At 45.2% G+C, this 21,032-nt stretch overlaps 1 protein-coding gene across 2 annotated transcripts in view; it reads left to right on the forward strand.

Annotated features, from left to right (window-relative positions):
- The window catches only part of raver2 (ribonucleoprotein, PTB-binding 2), a 45,757-nt gene that overhangs the window by 16,056 nt on the left and 8,669 nt on the right, over positions 1-21,032 (forward strand). For both annotated transcript variants that reach the window (XM_061238729.1, XM_061238730.1), the window contains exons 4-9: positions 6,508-6,699; positions 11,438-11,564; positions 13,460-13,542; positions 16,314-16,412; positions 17,609-17,720; positions 20,007-20,296. In XM_061238729.1, coding sequence (XP_061094713.1) covers positions 6,508-6,699; positions 11,438-11,564; positions 13,460-13,542; positions 16,314-16,412; positions 17,609-17,720; positions 20,007-20,296 — 903 coding nt within the window. The remainder of the gene's footprint in view (positions 1-6,507; positions 6,700-11,437; positions 11,565-13,459; positions 13,543-16,313; positions 16,413-17,608; positions 17,721-20,006; positions 20,297-21,032) is intronic.

Genomic DNA, 21,032 nt, shown 5'->3' on the forward strand with positions numbered 1-21,032 from the left:
ATACTTGTGTAAATACATTAACGTAAACGGCCTTTTTGGACATTTTAATGAGCCGGCCAAAGCGGGTCAGATAAGGCCAGATAAACAAGTCTGGTCACTGAAAAAAAAAAACCAGTGTCAATGTGACAACAGCTGTCAAAGTGACAAAACGAGTTAATGTCAGCAGGCTAATTGAAAAAATCTAGAGTCATTCCATTACCGTTTTCAATTTGTTCTACAGAAAAGGCTCAAACTTAGTTTCTTGACAGCTCTTCTGTTAACACCACAGATTAATGATTAAGTAAACGATGCGTTCAAAATTGAATGGATATATGCTGCTAATTGACTGGACTGAAATCGAAAGCACTGTAATTATTAAAAACAATTTCAAACTGGACTGTCATTGTAATTAATGGTGGTTGGTTGTGCATGTGTCAGCAGCACTGACCTTGGTTTAAAATATATATATATATAAAAAAGTTGTGTACTTGTGCCATTGACTTATTGATTCAGTTGTGTTATCTAGCTGCATTTCAAATAGAACTGTAAGAAATGTTTTCCATTACCATCTTGCAAACTGTACAGTGAAAAGATACATTTGTTCCCCGTTTCGCTCACTGCAAATGTGTATCCCTTTAAACAGTGAAATTAAACTTGAGTGTTAATGCAAGTGTTAATTTGCAGAACAGCTTTATGTCATGGCAGCCTGAGATCCATAAGTCCCTGCTCATCAGGAAATCCTGGAGTTTCAATTACTTAAAAAACAGAATATTGAAACCTTATTTGATTGGACATATTATGTTTTTAGTCTATAAAATGTGGCAAACTTTAATGAAATTTGTGAAAATAAATATTAAGAGCTTAAATAAATCTTTGAGCTGTGTATGGAAATAGCAGTTACACCCCTGCATTACACCCCTCATCCCGCAACCCCCCTCCCCTCAACAGTCTGTCATTATTGACCCCTAATATAAAACTGCAGTAATTTCTCTGCACAGAATTGTGACTTGGATTGTTTAATGCATGAATAATTTCCAATTTACCTGACAGCAGTTTTCTAAATACTGGAATGGCAGATAGACACGGGTTAGTGTCGGAATCTAAATCCTGGGTGTGAAACTGAATTCCCAGGGGGTGCAGTGTCTGCGGGTTCTTGTGAGTTCTGTGAATTATTTAGTCAGTCAATGACTTAAATGAACAACTGGGGTTGAGAACACTATGAAGATCAACAGACGCTGCTGCCCTCAGGGACTGGAGTTTGACATCAGTGCTCTAAATTGACAGGCATTAGTAATAGACAGGACAGCATCTAGAGTTGTTTTTGGATTCTGTTTCTCTGTGAGATAAATTAATGAAAATAACAATAGATTGTATATGTCAATTGGTGTTGTTCACCAAACCATTAAAGCTAAAAACCTATGGAAACAAGGCCTCAGCTGCACTATTAGTAGCAAAGTCCTAGATTAGCCAGCTTGTATTTCTATTTATGTAAAGCCATAACTGGTTCTATATTGAATCATTATGTACATACCACGGTTTTTCCTGGCTCAAAATAGGGCTTAGGTGGTCACTTTGCATGACACTGATTCCAATTGGTCCGGCTTTACTGCCACTGTCAACTCGTTTTCTCCCCATATTTACCTACATTTAGAATGTAAAGTTCTGTAAATTCTTCAGTACATTGATAGCAATGCAGGCTTGTGGCAAAAATTAACAATTGCCATTTGCTAGTACTTAGTGAATAACTGTTGGAATAACAATATACCACGACCTGCTAGGTTTGCGTTCGCTAATGTTAGCCTTGATATGCTTTTCGAATGAGTTTGGCCTAATAGGCTACCTTATCTAAATTCTAAACTTTTTTTGGGGCGATGTCCCATTTACGTTACACCGTTGTGGGAGATTGAACCTGCATAGCCTAACCATGTTTAATATCTATCTATTCTGGCAACTCTCATTTTTTTGTGTTTCTTACTCTGTTTTTACTATGTAGGCATCGCGTAGTTTACACAAGGACGCATTCTAACATTTGTCCGCACTGGCAGCTATTGCCTATTGTTTACTGTGCATTTGACAAATTAACTTTCATTTGATTTTATCTCTCCACAAATACAGCCAATAGAATAGACTTGGTATTTATTATTATTAATAGTTTATATCTTACCTTCGCGCAAATGTGTGTCTGTATCACGTCACGTTAAACCGCGTGGTCGTCTTCACAGTTTAACAGAGGCTTTTCCGCGTTTGTCCTCGGCTTGGGCAATAGGATAAAAATAACACATCTCTCTCTCTCTCCATATGCTCAGGATAACGTGTCTGTTTTACAAGTTTCCCAGCAACACCTTTTAACCAGCTAGCTACAAAATAAGTTTTGTAACTTTTTTCCCCCCCACTATCAGCTACAATGTTGCAGAGAGGAATGTCAGAGCAACAGTAGATGTCAGAGGAATTCATACATACTGTAGCAACCGTTTCTATGCAGGGATTGATGGACTGCGGTATTAATCCTACATTTGCTCATAGGTTCTACTAACGTGAAATCCTGTATTGAAAGGACATTTCTAATTAATGTTTGCCATCTTAATTTTTTTTTTTTTTTTAATCTACAGATGTTGCTAATGTTTTATTTTTATTCTTGAATAAAGTTTTGTGTTTGCCACTTTTATTTCCCTAAAAATATTGACAGTATTTATTTCACTAAACATATTGACAGTATTTAAAGAACTTTACACGCACAATCTTTGCGAGTAGCGGGGTCATGCCCGGGCCCCCCGTCTCCTGACATCTGTCCTGTTTGTCAAAGTTTACTGGACGGCCGCGCTTTCCCCCTGCATGGTCCAAACCATGCTGCTCCAAACCTGCTGCACTGGGCAGTCCGTTCTGATGACACGGTCATCCGCCAGTCATATCCCCGAGGGTGGCGGTCTCAAACAGAAGGATCATGCCTGCTCTCCAAGTTCTGCTTCCTCCAGTTTGACATCTCTGCATCTGAGGTGAAGGGGCCTTTCACTGCCTGTCATTTACAAAGCCTCAGAGCTGGGGGGGGGGATCGGGCACAGACACTATGATAATGGGCAGAACACGACTTCATGTTTGAACAGAAACTAATCTAATGGATGCTTCGGCTGTGATCACTCAGGAGTGTCTAATGACGCTCCTGCTAGCAGCCCAAGGCCATGAGCAGAACTTAATTAATTATTTCCCAGCGAATGATCACGGTGCTGTATAGCAGGCTTATGTCCAGGAGCTGGTCTTTTTCCCTCAGTGTGTCTGCCCGACCGTCTTCGCAGTTCGCCCGCGCAGGAAAGATTCTGCGAAGCGTAAACACTGGAAAAATCTGAACCCGTGACATCATTCCTGGGCTAACGAGTCATGGAGGCACTGGAACTGCAGACACTGGCCTGGAGTTGGAGCCTTTTCTGCTCTCCTTCTCCCTCAAAGAGCTGCATGCCTGTCTGGGCTTTACTGTTGGCTGAAGGACCTGAAATGTTTGTATAAAAGAGGACGGAAAATGTATATCAGTCAGGAGCTATAGAGAGATTGCAGGCTCATTGTAGGTGGACAGCTGGGCGGTGCATGGTGAGATGAGGTTGGGGGATGTGGGGTAGGTGCGGTATTGATCAGTTTCTGGTGAATATGTGGATGTAAAGCAGCTTTAGGCCCCGGCTCTGAGTGCCGGTGCTGTTAGTCATCCTCTCGATTGCTTTTAAGGGCTGTTCATCCTCCCACACACAGAACAGAGCTGCGTGTCTGTCTTCTGCATGCAGATCCATCCACACACAGAACAGAGCTGCGTGTCTGTCTTCTGCATGCAGATCCATCCACACACAGAAAAGAGCTGCGTGTCTGTCTTCTGCATGCAGATCCATCCACACACAGAACAGAGCTGCGTGTCTGTCTTCTGCATGCACATCCATCCACACACATGGAGCTCTGCCAGGCTAAGGGAGGCGCTCCAAATGTGCGCTTCTTCTGTGTCTGCAGTACCAACACACACACGCACGCAAACACACACGCAAACACATACACATGCAAACACAAGGGTGGGCACACATACGCAAGCACGCGCAGATACCCATGCAAACACGCAGGCTCACACACACGCAAACACACAGGCACACACACAAACACATACACATGAAAACACAAGGGCGGCCACACACGCAAACACACACACACACACACACACACACATACAAACACACACATACACAAACAAACACACAGGCACACATGCAGGCACACACACACACGTAAACACACACATACACATGCAAACACAAGGGCGGCCACACATATACAAACACGTAGGCACACACACAGGTACATGTTCACTTACCCTCAATGCCAGTCCTGGGTAGATGCCTGCGCAGTGCAGGATGAGTGGTGGACACACAGGACCTTAACTGCTGTATACTGGCTGTATTCCACACCTTAAACCTGCGTATACAGCCTCCAGCAGGCTACCTGACTGGCCTGTGATTCTAAACCTCACCCGCTTCCCCCAGCGTATGTTTGGTGGCGTGTGTGTGTGTGTGGGGGGGGGGGGGGGGGTCATGTGGCTGCGTCAGAAATGCTGAAACACCTTCTGGAAGGGTCTGCATACGCCCCATTAGGCAGCCACCCGCCTGCCTCTCAGGGTCCGGCAGCTTCAGTTCCCGCTATACGGTTTCACTCTGGCTCAGCACTCTAATGCCCTTTCCATGATGTATATAGAGCCATCTGTGGACTGAGGTTGCATCATGTCGGGGACGGAAACAAAATCGCCTACCCTCAATCCTGAGAGGCTACGCTCGGCGGCTCATAAGGCAAAGCAGAAGCAATTTAGTTTGGTAAGAGCTTTTCTGGGAAGAGACGGTTAGCTTTAGCGCCTGACCTCCTCACCGTGATAACAGCATTATCTGACCTTCCCTCCCCGGGCCTCTTTGCTAGCCTTGCTTCTGTTGACGCTGTATTGATATTCTGATTGCATTAGCATGCAGAGACGGTCTGCGTGTTCTCGCTCGCCTAGGCAGCCACCTCAGGAGAGCGTTTCCTCTGAGGGAGGGGGTCAGGATTTACATGCCATTTTCTCCTGCTGAGGGCCAGTGGGCCCCCGCTGCTCGGACCATGGCTGGGCCTGCTGGTGCTAGTGGGGGAGAGAGAGAGAAATAAAGAGAAAGACAGAGAGAGATTCATCACATCGCGTCACACTCCTGCGGCTGCCAACGTGCAAACACTGCCAGTGATTTCATCTGTGACTAAAAGAGGGGAAAAAAACAGTGCTTCGTGACTGAGACAAAGACACAAGATCGATCTGAGAAACATCATATTTCGATTCAGTGGATAAAACGTTGAATAGTCCCATCTCCGACACTTTTACAAAGACTACAAAGGACAGCTATCTGGTAGGAAGAGTGAAGTTCCGTAGGTTCTAAAGACGTATCATCGTGATCATATCAACCATCATGTTAGCCAGAGTCTACATTCTGGGTCCTGTAAAATGCCCTCAAGTGATTCACAGTTGGCATTTGGACCGGCTGGCCGACTGTTCCACAGGCAGGAGAAGCAACCAGATTGGATTAGACGGCTGCCAGTCAACAGGCGTGCTGACAAAGCCAGGTAGCTCCGCTTACTCAAGTTGTAACTTGATGTATAATCAGAATAATGTGCAGGTATGAGCACTATCAGCAGAGTTGGCGCTCTGACTGGTGTCCAGCAACGGAGAGAGATCATGTGACTCTGTCCGTGTGTGTAATTGCTTCCTGCGAGCGGTCGAGCGGCACTGCCAGGGGCTGAGTGCAGGTGTTCAGAGGACAGGGAGCTCACGCTCGCCATATTAAATCTTGTTTAATAAAAGAAGAAAATGAACAGTTGATTAAATTAAGCTCTTCCGCCACCGCACTTTGCTTCCCGCGCTCGCGGAAGCGTGAATTCCCCTGAAATCCGTCCGCTGACGTAAAGTACGGGGGAAAAATATGAAATGTTCTTATTTCCGGAGGGATCGTACCGTACGTGCCACGCGGTAACGGGTGAAGTGTGATGGAACATTGTGTTGGGAGTAAGAGTAGAGCGTGTGTGTGTGTGTGTGTGTGTGTGTGAGTGTGTGTGTGTGTGTGTGTATAATGTATGTGTGTGTACGTGTGTGTGTGTGTATATATGTGTGCATAATGTATGTGTGTATGCGTGTATAATGTATCTATCTCTGTGTGTATGTGTGTATAATGTATGTGTGCATCTCTGTATATGTGTGTATAATATAGATGTGTACGTGTGTGTGTGTGTATATGTGCTTATAATGTATATGTGTGTGTGTGTGTGTGTGTATACCTGTGTGTGTATAGTGTGTATGTGTGTATGTGTGTATGTGTGTATAGTGTGTATGTGTGTATGTGTGTATAGTGTGTGTGTATCTATGTGTATAATGCATGTGTGTACGTGTGTGTGTATATCTGTATGTATGTATGTATGTATGTGTGTGTGTGTGTGTGTGTGTGTGTGTGTGTGTGTGTGTATAATGTCTGTGTATGTGTTTGTGACCCCCTCCAGCTGGCCCAGGATGAGGACAGCCACGTGCGGGGCTTTGCCGTGGTGGAGTATGAGACGGCGGAGCAGGCCGAGGCCATGCTGACTGAGATGGACAGGCAGCTGATCGGGGGCCAGGAGATTCGGGTGTCCCTCTGCACCCCTGGGACCTCAGGGAGGAGCACTCTGGCTGCCCTGATCGCAGCTCAGGGGGTGGTGAGTGCCAACGCACGCACGCACGCACGCACACACTCACTCACGCACACACGCACGCGCATGCACATGCGCACAAAGACCCCTTTCATGAACACACAAAACGCATGCAAACATATACATATACACATACACATACACACGCATGCACACACACGCACGCACACACACGCACACACGTGCACACACACACATGCACATAAAGACCACTTTCATAAACACACAAAACGCATGCAGACATATACATATACATATACACATACACACGCATGCACGCACACACACACACGCACACACAGTCGCACATTACATTACATTATTGGCATTTGGCAGACGCTCTTATCCAGAGCGTCGTACAACAAAGTGCATACCCATAACCAGTTCGCTGAAAGACCCTAGAGGGAAGTACAATTTCAACTGCACACACGCACACATGCACATGCACATAAAGACCACTCTCATAAACACACAAAACGCATGCAGACACTTAGGCATGCACACACACACACACACACACACACACACACACACACACACACACACACACATAAGCATGTGCACACAAAGACCACTCTCATTAACACACACAAACGCATGCACACACGTAAACGCAAACACACACACGTACACACACACACAAACACCAGTTAAATAAACACACAAATGTGCACAGACACACAAGCACACAAAAATACATGCAAAGACCACTTGCATAAACACACACAAGCGTGTGCTGGCACATAAACATGCACACATACAGACACAAACGCACATGGTCACACACACAAACGCTCACACACACACAAACTCCACTTGCATAAACACGCAAACGCGTGCAGACACACACACACAGAATGAGCCTGAACACTGGCAGTTTAATTACAGTATTCACAAGACTGCGCTGCCTCAGACAGAGCCCACTTGTGTGGTTCCCAAGATAAAAATAAGTCCTACAGCGTTTGAAATATTTCCCCCTCAGGGATGCTGTTATTTTTGCCTATTGGTGCAGAAATTATGTGAAGTGGGTATCAGTTAGAGCTCCCCAGCACCAGAAAACGATCAGATTGGATGTTTATTTAACAATGGCTTGCTGAGTATAGTATGGTAGTATCAGTGAGTATCGTATGGTATTTCTCAGGAGTACCTTCGCATTAGTGAAAGTCATCCAGCGCTGAGAATGTTGCTCAATTAAATTCATACTGCATTTATAAATGTATAAATCATATGTGCACCCTGCGTCAAAACTGAGTATTTGTGTGCAGTGTAATATTAATAAATATTACTCCATATCAAGAAATATTATCATGAGAATATTCCTATCCATTGCAGTTTTACTGGTTACAAAATCACATGGCTTTCTCTCAGTATCATAAAACGCTGTACGCTGTTGTAGGTTTCCGGAATGTATGTTTCCAATGCAGCAGATGTTTAAATCTTTATTGAATGTATCTACTGGAATCAATATTGTGATGCACACAGCCGTAGGCTATTTTTTTCTGTTGGAGCTGGCTCTAGTGCACAGTCTGAGCCCTCATCAACTGTCAATGGAAGGTGAAGACTGCACTAGATTTCTGTTGACGATCTCTGGAGTCTCAGCTCTCAGTACTGGTTAATGAATTAGCGCAGTCACGCTAACTAGCTTGCAGTGGTGTGACAGATCAAAGTTTTCTCAAAAGGTTCATAAAGCAAGGAGTCATTTTGGAGTGAACAGAAAGGAACCAGTTCTGGCCAAGATCCGATACAAATTCATAAGGTAAAGTTTAACTAGAGTACTTTTTCCCTCAAGTAATTTTGATTCGTCGTAGGTCTTACCGGCTAAATTGCGTTTGCATTTGTTTCAGCTATATTGTCCAAGATGAATCGATGATACGTAAGCAATGTTCCTGTTTTGTGTGCAGTGTTCAGGCGCTCTTATAAGATTTGAGGTTGCATTCCTGACAGATGGGAATCCCTAGGCAGACTCTGTTGTACTTTAATATTTTTCTCCCTTCAACTTAACCAAGTTGTGTTGTATCTCCAGATTGAAAACACAGGCTATAATGTGTCTTTTCTGTCTTTCATGCCTCTTTCAGCATTTTATGCTTGTCTCTTAGCAACAGGTCCGACTATACGAGGTATGCAGTAGTCTGCAGCCATTCCATTCTGTCGATTGCCATTATTTTGCTAGCAGCCATACCACCATTCACCTGCTCCTGCCAAATGGCTGTAGCCAAGTGTGTGTGGGTTTGGTTACTACTTGGATGGGGGAGACCTCCTTGGAAAACTAAGTTGCTGCTTAAAGTGTTTCCCTCTTGTCAAATTACCCCCATTGCCTAACACAGGGATGGGGTCATTGTGCTGTCAGAGATACAGTCTTTTGGATGAGAAGTTAAACCTAGGTCCTGACTCACTGTGGTCATTAAAGATCCCATGACAAGAGTCAGGGGTTCCCCGGTGTCCTGGCAAATTCCCACCAAATAATCCTGACTCAATTGGCAAAAAACATTGTTCTCTCCCTCCACCTCAGCTGGTGTGCGGTAAGCATTCTGCCACAAAATGGCAGCCGTGCATCACTCAGGTGGGTGCTACACATTGGTGGTGGTTCAGGTGAGTTCCCCCTCATCACGAAGCGCGTTGAGTGTCTAGAAAAGCGCTACGTAAGTGCAATGATCTATCTATTTGACTGGCTCTATCGGCTGATGCCAATACCTCCGTTTTAAGATGCAGCACAAGTGCCATCAGCAACCAGGTTTCCACATTTATGGAAGAAACCGAACGAGGTCAATTTCATGAAGCAAAATGTAACAAATTTGATTTGTATAACTGCATATTTTAACGTTATTAAGTCTTCTACCGGGTGTCTGTATAACTGAGTTTGGCTGGTAAACTCAGTTCAATGAAAAATTAATAAGACATTCAGACGACTGCGCTTAGGTTACTTTTGAGCATTTTTCCCATTAAAAACATTAGATTAGATGAAGCGGTTAGCGCCTGAACCCCCAGTGCTCAGCCTCAGTGGCGGCAGCTGAAGAGCCTGCAGAGGCCTTTCCTGTGCGCCTGTGACGTGCCCTTTTCATTGAGAGCGAGTGTAAACAGAGGAGCAGATGGACCCCTCTCTCCACTCTCATCCTGCTCCGTTGTGCTGGTAGCTGGGGGGAGTAAACAGCCAAGCGAACAGAATGATGCAAGATGACATTTCTCAGGATGTCTGTCCCTCGGAAGAAGCTGACGGCGTGTGATCTGCCCGCGTATTCGCCGCTAGCCTATTTACGCAGTGGCCATTTTGTAGGGACAGGAACACCAGTCCCTCACGAAATTTCGGTTCAAGGCTTCTGTTGTTGTTTTTCCCGGTTGTTTCTTTTTTTTTTTTTTTTTTTTCTTCCTGGCCATTTCAGCTGTCATTGCGGTCGGATTTTGTGGCACCCCTGCCTGACTGACACCTGTGCTTGTGTTGGCACACTGAAGTGGGGTGAAGGATCACTCAGTCATTGTGGCTGTCAGGCAGGATCAGAACAGAATAGTGTCTTGGGAGCTGGTGGCCTCTTTCTGTGACCCTCCCTGCGTCCGTGCCCTGAGGCTGCAGTATGTGGGGCATGGGGAGAATTCTTCCCTTTGGCGTTGGAGCGTTGCTCCTCTCAGCATGGCTGAAAACAAGCCGCTTGTCTTGGAGGGACATCAGGAACGCCCTAATGAAGGGATCTAGGCTTCCAGAAGGGCTGCCTTCATGTAATTGCCTTTGTCCAATCAGACCAACAATCTAGTTTGAGTCACACAGACAAGATGGCCCATTAAAGCCATTTGGGTATGAAACTCACAATCAATATTGCAGTGGCAGGGTTCTCCCCCAAATCTTTCTACTGAGTGGTGATCGGGCCCTCGTCGAAGTGGGCAGGAGGGACGGGGGTTGGAGCTTTTGCACATTAAAAATGTTATGGGGTGTTAGAAAATCCACAAAAAGCCTTCAGACAATGATGGTTAAGAACCTCAAATCATTTAGGCCATTTAGGTGATGAAAGCATCTTCTTAAAAGAAAAATTCTCTGAACAGATGACAGATAATAAAAAGGACTACAAAAGAAAAATATATTTATGACCATTAAATATTAGAAGTGAGAAATGAATCTCTTACTTCCAGCTTTTTGACACATTAACAGCTAGTCATCAGGATGAACTTGGAGTTTAATTTAACCGCTCGTTATCCGAGACAAGTGTAAGGTTTTCTTGTAAGGTTGAATCAGCACACCAAATCTCATAAAAATTTGTAAACATGTGGTCCAAAAGTGTGTCGAGTTGACGTGGAATAGCAGCGCCCACGTCCATTAGAGAAAGACCTTATTGTGAGTGTAATGTTCGGTTTGCTGTGTGTGCCTTGCCTCAAGTCTGGTACTGAAGGAAGATAATTTTTTCCCAGCCTTGACAAACTAGTTCACAGAAGCCAGGTCTCTCCCCTGATTGCGAGTAGGTAGAGTGGCGACAATATTCCAGTGACGCAGGCTATTTTCGTTACACAGTGGCACAACTGAGGGAACAGAGTGGCACACTGCCACAGTTACATTCTTTAAGAAAAAACCCAAGTTGTTTCTGTCCATGCTGAATACCAGCTTGTTATCTGAAGTTAGTTTGCCTCGAATACATCCGTCCTGTCGCATCAAAATGCAGCGGGGTTGAGAGAGACTGCAGTGTAGGGATGTGTGCGTGTGCATATATGTGCATGTGTGAATGCGCTGTCTGTACCATGAAGCCTCGCTGTGTCGCCCTGGCAGATGTCAAGCAACAAGAAGGGCCTGCTGCCGGAGCCCAGCCTGGCCCAGCTGCTGAGCAGCATGAGTAATCCTGCAGCCCTGCAGGTGCTGATGAGGCCATACCAGGCCACCGGAGGCAAACGAGGAGGTGAGCTCCAGCCTATACACAAGCACACATACACATATACATGCACATACTATACACATACACACACATGTACATACTATACCCATGCATACACATACAGCATTCACACATAAACAAGCACACACACATACACAAATGTACACTCACAGGGCTTAAAGTTCTCAGGCACCTTGCTGGATTTTCGGCGTTTGCCCGTTTTTTCCACAAAATAATTTTCTCGCAAAATAAATAAATAAATAAAAGAGAAAACACAACAACCACTCCCCGGCCAAGTCAAGATAATGCATAACTTTGCTACTTTCACCCCAAAATGATAGTATATACAGGAAGAATTGAATCCGGTGTAATATATCAATATGATAACATCCCTTCTTTTGTAACATGCAACACAAGGTCTTAAAAGGTAAATGTTATAACCATCCCACGTGTCTTTGTTTTTGTTCCGAGTGCGAGTAAGGCAGTTTTTCATCAAATGAGTACGGAGCTACTGTCAGTCCGTCAGTCACCGTGTGAGTCTAAGTCAAAGTATCCGCTGAAACATGGAAGCGGAGTTCATTCAAACTCAGGAAGACACCAGCCTAATTGAGAGGGCAGTGAAAAATGAATGGAGATGGGCTTTGGTAGAAAATGGTGTGGAACGGCAACCGCTTAACACTTGAAGAAGAAACTCCATGAAGTTGTTTCTGCACGGTGTGTGACAGGAAACTTATACACGGCAGTAGCAATGTTTATCTGACAAGTTGAAAAAAGGAATGTTTTCCTTAAAAGCGTGAACATTAATAGAATTCTTAATGTCCGAGTTAGCTATTATGATGAAGATCTTGGCAAAGTTATAAAACTACATCTGGCATGTTCAGTGTTTCCCGCAGTGGTGGCGGGCCGCCTTAACAAAAAAACAGCCCCTCCTTAACCAACGTTGGATTAAAAAATTCAAAGCGATTGAAAAAGACAAATACGAAATAAGAAATCCGACATCAAACAGAGGCATTTGCCAGTTTAAAATATCATTGCGCTGTTTGTCATAGAATCGTTATCAAATTGGAATAAAATACCTGCTAATTATTAACCTAATTGTTTTGTCATGGTATTGCGAAACCATAGCTTTTGCAAATATGTTTATCGACATTTATAAGTAGACTAGCGACTATTTACAATATTTAAATTCACAAGCATACTAGGTCGCAGACATCTGGAAATCATGGCATGCAAAGGATATGCAACCAACTATTTTCATTTACATTATTACAAATCTCAAATTGTGGAGTGCAGGCAAATGATGGGTCTTTGTCCCAAACATTATGGAGGGCACTGTATACACACACCCACATACAAGCATGTACATACAGGGTGCCAAACACTTCAGCTTCACTCAATACAGCTGCATCAATCTTAGATTTATTTATCACAAATATTTACTAGTGTTTTAATAATTGGTGCTTAACTGCAGGAAATGAAAATTCACTTCACTATGAGCATCACAACCAACACGTGCAGTAAGAGAACAGTTATGCTCATAGTCTAACATAGTCTCATATTAGACTTATTACATTGAGTTACCTGTAGTTGTGTCTATTGATAGACACGTCTGTTAGGTTACAAAGACATTCTATTATAATTAATCCTCAATGCTTTTTGATTAATGCCTAATTATGTATTAAAATGAACTCTTCAGACTCATCGTTGACAAATGAGCTCAGGAAGGCATTTTGGACAAGCTCTTTTTAAGGGGACACACAAGCTGAAGCTAAAATTAGCCCATGATTAAATGCTCAACTTTCCCACCTGTTCTTGTGCAAATCGCTATTAGGTGCAACCATGCATTATGAAGAGGCTGACAGGTGCGTGGCCATGCAGTGTGCTGCGTGGGACTCTGACCCTTGGCTTTGTTCCCTCAGGGAAGTTTGGGAGGCCGCAGGGCTTGCCCTTCCTTCGCCCCCCTCTCACTGCAGCCCTGCTCCAGCTCGGGAAGGTGCAGCAGGTAAGAGCCGCAGGCCATGGAGCTCGGCAAGAGCACACGAGCAGGCATGGAGCAGGAGAGCCCTGGGCAGGTGTTGAGAGATGGGTGTAGTTGTAGGAGAGTGGAGTGTAAGAGTTGAGAGATGGGTGTAGTTGTAGGAGAGTGGAGTGTAAGAGTTGAGAGATGGGTGTAGTTGTAGGAGAGTGGAGTGTAAGAGTTGAGAGGTGGGTGTAGTTGTAGGAGAGTGGAGTGTAAGAGTTGAGAGATGGGTGTAGTTGTTGGTGAGTGGAGTATAACACTTGAGAGATGGGTGTAGTTGTAGGAGTGTGGAGTGTAAGACTTGAGAGATAGGTGTAGTTGTAGGAGAGAGTGGAGTGTAAGAGTTGAGAGATGGGTGTAGTTGTAGGAGAGTGGAGTGTAAGAGTTGAGAGATGGGTGTAGTTGTAGGAGAGTGGAGTGTAAGAGTAGAGAGATGGGTGTAGTTGTAGGAGAGAGTGGAGTGTAAGAGTTGAGAGATGGGTGTAGTTGTAGGAGAGTGGAGTGTAAGAGTTGAGAGGTGGGTGTAGTTGTAGGAGAGTGGAGTGTAGGAGTTGAGAGGTGGGTGTAGTTGTAGGAGAGTGGAGTGTAGGAGTTGAGAGGTGGGTGTAGTTGTAGGAGAGTGGAGTGTAAGAGTTGAGAGATGGGTGTAGTTGTTGGTGAGTGGAGTGTAAGAGTTGAGAGATGGGTGTAGTTGTAGGAGAGTGGAGTGTAAGAGTTGAGAGATGGGTGTAGTTGTAGGAGAGTGGAGTGTAAGAGTTGAGAGTTGGGTGTGGTTGTAGGAGAGTGGAGTGTAGGAGTTGAGAGATGGGTGTAGTTGTAGGAGAGTGGAGTGTAAGAGTTGAGAGGTGGGTGTAGTTGTAGGAGAGTGGAGTGTAAGAGTTGAGAGATGGGTGTAGTTGTAGGAGAGCGGAGTGTAAGAGTTGAGAGGTGGGTGTAGTTGTAGGAGAGTGGAGTGTAGGAGTTGAGAGGTGGGTGTAGTTGTAGGAGAGTGGAGTGTAAGAGTTGAGAGATGGGTGTAGTTGTTGGTGAGTGGAGTGTAAGAGTTGAGAGATGGGTGTAGTTGTAGGAGAGTGGAGTGTAAGAGTTGAGAGATGGGTGTAGTTGTAGGAGAGTGGAGTGTAAGAGTTGAGAGTTGGGTGTGGTTGTAGGAGAGTGGAGTGTAGGAGTTGAGAGATGGGTGTAGTTGTAGGAGAGTGGAGTGTAAGAGTTGAGAGGTGGGTGTAGTTGTAGGAGAGTGGAGTGTAAGAGTTGAGAGATGGGTGTAGTTGTAGGAGAGCGGAGTGTAAGAGTTGAGAGGTGGGTGTAGTTGTAGGAGAGTGGAGTGTAGGAGTTGAGAGGTGGGTGTAGTTGTAGGAGAGTGGAGTGTAAGAGTTGAGAGATGGGTGTAGTTGTAGGAGAGTGGAGTGTAAGAGTTGAGAGATGGGTGTAGTTGTAGGAGAGTGGAGTGTAAGAGTTGAGAGATGGGTGTAGTTGTAGGAGAGTGGAGTGTAAGAGTTGAGAGTTGGGTGTGGTTGTAGGAGAGTGGAGTGTAGGAGTTGAGAGATGGGTGTAGTTGTAGGAGAGTGGAGTGTAAGAGTTGAGAGGTGGGTGTAGTTGTAGGAGAGTGGAGTGTAAGAGTTGAGAGATGGGTGTAGTTGTTGGTGAGTGGAGTATAACACTTGAGAGATGGGTGTAGTTGTAGGAGTGTGGAGTGTAAGAGTTGAGAGATGGGTGTAGTTGTAGGAGAGTGGAGTGTAAGAGTTGAGAGATGGGTGTAGTTGTAGGAGAGTGGAGTGTAAGAGTTGAGAGTTGGGTGTAGTTGTAGGAGAGCGGAGTGTAAGAGTTGAGAGGTGGGTGTAGTTGTAGGAGAGTGGAGTTTAAGAGTTGAGAGATGGGTGTAGTTGTAGGAGAGTGGAGTGTAAGAGTTGAGAGATGGGTGTAGTTGTAGGAGAGTGGAGTGTAAGAGTTGAGAGATGGGTGTAGTTGTAGGAGAGAGTGGAGTGTAAGAGTTGAGAGATGGGTGTAGTTGTAGGAGAGTGGAGTGTAAGAGTTGAGAGGTGGGTGTAGTTGTAGGAGAGTGGAGTGTAGGAGTTGAGAGGTGGGTGTAGTTGTAGGAGAGTGGAGTGTAGGAGTTGAGAGGTGGGTGTAGTTGTAGGAGAGTGGAGTGTAAGAGTTGAGAGATGGGTGTAGTTGTTGGTGAGTGGAGTGTAAGAGTTGAGAGATGGGTGTAGTTGTAGGAGAGTGGAGTGTAAGAGTTGAGAGTTGGGTGTAGTTGTAGGAGAGTGGAGTGTAGGAGTTGAGAGGTGGGTGTAGTTGTAGGAGAGTGGAGTGTAAGAGTTGAGAGATGGGTGTAGTTGTAGGAGAGTGGAGTGTAAGAGTTGAGAGTTTGGTGTAGTTGTAGGAGAGTGGAGTGTAGGAGTTGAGAGGTGGGTGTAGTTGTAGGAGAGTGGAGTGTAAGAGTTGAGAGATGGGTGTAGTTGTAGGAGAGTGGAGTGTAAGAGTTGAGAGATGGGTGTAGTTGTAGGAGAGTGGAGTGTAAGAGTTGAGAGATGGGTGTAGTTGTAGGACAGTGGAGTCTAAGAGTTGAGAGATGGGTGTAGTTCGAGGAGTGATGTGTGTGAGTGTGTTCGGATGCTGTTGTTGTGGGAGAATGGAATATAAGACAAATGGGTGTAGAGTATAAGATTTGAGAGAGGTTTAGTTGTTGGATAGTGCCGTGTTAGTGTTTGGGGAGGGTGTAGTGTTTGTGGTAAGAGAATGTCTGTTTGTTCCAGAACGCCCTGCTTGGGAATGGCCTGGTGCTACAGAACCTCCTGCAGATGCAGCTGGCCCAGCAACAACTCCTACAAATCAAGGACAAACACATAAGCAATGTGAGCATTTTCTGCGTGTGCGTGTTCGTGTGCGTGTGCATGTGCTTTTGTGTGTGTGTGTGTGTGTGCGTGCATGTGCATGCGTGCTAATTGTCTTATTGTGTGTGTGTGGTTTTTTGTGTATGGGTGTGCTTATTGTGCGTGCGTGTGTGTGCTTTTGTGTGTGGGTGTGCTTTTGTGTAAGTGTCTGGTTATTGTGTGTGTGTGCTTATTGTGCATGTGTGTATGTGGGTGTGCTTTTGTGTATGTGTCTGCTTATTGTGTGTGCGTGCGTGCGTGTGTGCTTGTGCTTATTGTGCGTGTGTGTGTGTGCGTGTGTGTGCTTATTGTGCGTGTGTGTGCGCTTGTGTGTGATTGTGGACATCTTCTCTCAGATCCTCAAGTCTGTTCTTTTTTCATGTGCCTTTGTGCGTTCCAAAGCAAACCTGCTGTTGGGGTATATGGAACTAAGGCAAGAATGCCAACCTTGGATTTTATCACATCTCTTACATAACGTGTTCTAATCCTTGGTATGAATCCACTTTTAAGGTCTCTCTCATGGAGTTCAGGGCGGTCTTAGTCTTCATCAGAGCCATATACGGACACGGGAGGCCTCAGGCTTTAATCCATCACTGTACAGGGAGCTCAGCAGAGGTGTGAGAGAAAAAGCTTGCACTGTGTTACAGAGGACGGTCTACGAGCCTGTGGCCAGTTCAGTGTTTAGGACACAAACTCAAACCAGGCTTTTCTGAAATGAGAATCTTCCTGAAGCCTGTTTTCTACATTGTTTGCCGAGCCAAAATAACTTTTTTTGTATAATTATATAGAGGGATTCAGAATAATTCAATCTCATTGTCAAAATTGTTATTTTGCTTTACTTATTGGAAATCCCTTTTTAATAAACATCACTCATTGTTTATTTTCAGATATTGGTGTATTCAAAATGCCAATTTGCTTTAGAGAATTTTGTTACATACCCCCCTCCCACCCCCAACCCTCCTGTTATATATACATAATGTCAACAGAAACTAATCAGATTTTTCATTTTGCTCAGAAGGGAAGACACATTTCTTGAATAAGAAGCAACACAGCCGAATTGTGTATTAGCCTCATTAATTGTCCCTGGTTCAGTGCTCATAATGTCTCTGGCAGTGGGAAGGTTACCTGCGTCTGAGTGACGGTCGCGCTGAGTGACAGGAGCTCTGTCCTCCCTGCAGGTTCCCAGCCTGCTGGGCGATCCTTCCAGACTGCTGTTGCAGAAGGCCATGGGCCTCAGGACCACAGCCCCCATGCCCCTAGGCAAGGGCCTGCTAGGGGACTCCCCGAACGGTGAGAGCAGACGCACCCACAACCACCTCTCGCTCTCTCTCACTCTCTCTCGCTCTCTCTCGCCCTCTCTCCCTCTCTCTCGCTCTCTCACTCTCTCTTGCTCTCTCGCTTGCTCACTCGCTCTCTCTCGCTTGCTCGCTCTCTCTCTCTCGCTCTCAAATGGTTACGTTTGTACATTTCTCAGTCCTGTCTGGTTCCCTGGTGTGGCTCTATCGCAAAGGCCATACATAGCCTTAGCACAGTCCACAGTAGTTGTCCAGGCATCTGTTCTTGGCCTTGTCCTGTTTTCTTTATGCAATAAAACTCTTGGCTCAGTAATATCTTCCCATTGCTGCTCCTACCGTTGCTATGCTGACGAAAAGCACAGCTGTTTCTTTCCTTTCCACCCCCGGAGAAATATATTGCTTCACGCATCAAAGCTTGTCTCCAGGACATTTTTGGTGGGATGATCAGTTGCCATCTCAAACTCAATCTTGCCAAAACTGAGGTGTTCTTCCTACCAGCTACATCCTCCCCCCACGAGAATCTGTCCATCACCCTAACAACTCAACAGTGTCTCCCAGACTGCCAAGAATCTTCATGGAGTCCTGGATAATAAGATGTTTTTTTTACTGAGAATCTTGCAAAAATCACTTTGAGCTGGTGATTTTTTTTTTCTCTGCCACTTCCTCAATATCCTCCTTCCCTTACAATACGTGCTACCTAGTTGATTGTGCTGTCCTGACTGGACTGCAACTCTTTCTCGGGGACGTGCCGTCAAGCTGCTCCAGTGCATTCAGAATGCTGCTGCTTGGCTCATGTATAATCTGCTAAAATACAGGCATGTTAGGCCTCTCCTCATCTCCAGTGATGCCACACACAAAAATATTAATCTGTAGTCCTAGCCTAGATTCCAGCAAGAGGTTCCTCTCCACATCGACTGGTCACCTTCCGTTCTTTTAAAGCGCTGCATGGAACGGCCCCTCTCTATCTCTCCGAGATCCTGCACCGCCACACCCCCTCCAGATCCCTTAGATCAGCCGACCAGCTACTGTTGGTGGTGCCCAGAACTAGGCTGAAAACTAGGGGAGACAGAGCTTTCGCGGCTGCTGCACCCAAGTTGTGGAATAGCCTCCCCCTCCACGTACGGGCCGCTCAGACCCTAGAGGTTTTTAAATCCCTTTTGAAAACCCACCTGTTCTCCCTGGCCTTCCCCCCACGTAGCCATCCTTCTTCACTACCTTGTCCTCGTTCGGTCCCTGGCTTCTGTTGTTTTACTGTTTATTGTTTTTAATTGCTTTTAGCCCTTTTACTTTCTCTCCTTTTTAAATTATTATCATATATTGTTTTATATTGTATTCTATTTGGTTCTGCTGCACTTTTATCTGCATTTATGCTCCTTATTTTATTTTCCTAAATCTGTAAAGCACTTTGGTTTCAGCTGTTGCTGCATGTAAATGTGCTATACAAATAAAGTTGACTTGACTTGACTTGACTTGACTCAAAGGCCCTCCTCCTGGTCATCTTTCTCTACTCTCGCCGTCTAATGGTGGAAATAGGTCTGGAATTTAGCTAAACGGCAGGCAATTCTGGTCCTGGAGGGCCAGTGTGCATGCAGGATGTTTGTTTCCACCAATTACCCAAGCTAAATTTAGATAATGGACTGTATACACCAAGACTGGTTCACTCGTAGATTAGATCATGTAGAGTAGATCGTGTTTGATATAGGGACACAAGAACAGTCTTCGTCTTTCATTAATGCACTTACTAAAATGTTAGATGGTGTAAATGTTAGGCTAATTAGGTATGTAAGGCCAGAGGTTGGTGTGAAAACTACACAATACACAGTGAAACAGATGCAGCCCTCATTGCCCACCTCTGATCAAAGATAATAAGCAACTAATGCAGAGCATTTTCCATTTCATTTACTAGCTCCATCTATGCTACATCTACAGTCAACCTGTATCATCAGTCCTATCTATGCTACCCCTATTTGCTCATTGAAGCACTCTCTCATTCTCTCATTCTCTCTAGCACCGACTACAGCACTTAGCTTTATGATGTAGGTTTACACATCTGCTAATTAATTTATATAACATTATGAATGGCGACTAGTCCATTGTGACCCTAATGACCTGGCATTAGCTCTTTGTTGCCTAGACCTTTTTCTTTGCATTTACACGAGTCGCCCTGGATAATACCGCCTGCTAAAAGCAACGTAATGCACTGTTAAGCCATTAAGTCTGAACGTGGTCTGCATATGGTGAAAGGGCCGCTCTAATGGCTGGCTCCATGTATCCCCCACAGAAGTTCCCCAGGATCCTCTGCAGGCAGCCCCAGCTCAGGGTCCAGGGGGACCTGCCGGGATGATGCCGTACATGGGCAGGCAGCACCTGGGCACCCCTGTCAGCGGCGAGCAGAACGGAGCCAGCGACAAGCAGCCAGCCCCGCCCGGGACCTCGGCCTCCTCCCAGCCCATGGCACAGAGCTTCCTGCAGGCCATGAGCTCCCCCGTCATGGGCACCCTGCTGCCAGGAGCAGCTCCCAAAGCACAGCAGGGTCTGCAGAGCACAAGCGAGGGCGCCCCAGCGGGCATGGTACTCTCGCACGCCCTTCACTTCACGTCTTATTCCCCCTCTCTCCCGCTCGCTCTCCATGTCAGTCTCTCCCTCTAACTCTCCATCTCAGTCTCTCCCCCTTTTCCTCTCTCTCCCTCTAACTCTCCATCTTTTGACTTCTCTCCTTCTCTATCTCTATCTATCTCACTCGCTCCTCCATACTGTTCTTCTCTCTCATTCCTTTTTTCCCTTTCTCTCTCTTCCCCCCTCTCTCTCTCTATCTCTCTAAGAGAACACCCTACAGTGTGCAGAATTTAGACGTTGTTTTGACTTTGATTTTTTTTGATTTTTTATTTGCTCTGGGGCCTCCAGCCTGAATTAGCTCTGAACTTGTGGAAAGGTTTGATCACTCAGCTGAAAGCTGTCCAATAGCAAGAGACAATGGTTCCAGTGGCCCCGAGCTTCGACTGCAGATGGATTCACTAAGAAGGCTTTCCTCTGATCTTTGATTCCAGATTGCTTAGTAACGAATAGCTTTCAACGTATATATATTTCCATTGTTCAGGGACAAAGGTTTAGTCAGCCACATAGTTTAGTCATCTTCATTGTTCCCTTCCCAATATAATGACTTTCATTAAAATTCAAGTGCCATAATTCAGTATTGGAGTGGCTCTTTGGGGAGCATACAGGTAATAGTGGTAATTCTCAATTCCCAGAAGGGCCGTTTAATTAATGGAGAATGTGATCCTATGGGTTCTCAATGCTCGCCTCCGTC

Source organism: Conger conger, chromosome 4 (assembly GCF_963514075.1).
Source record: "Conger conger chromosome 4, fConCon1.1, whole genome shotgun sequence".
NCBI lineage: Eukaryota > Metazoa > Chordata > Actinopteri > Anguilliformes > Congridae > Conger > Conger conger.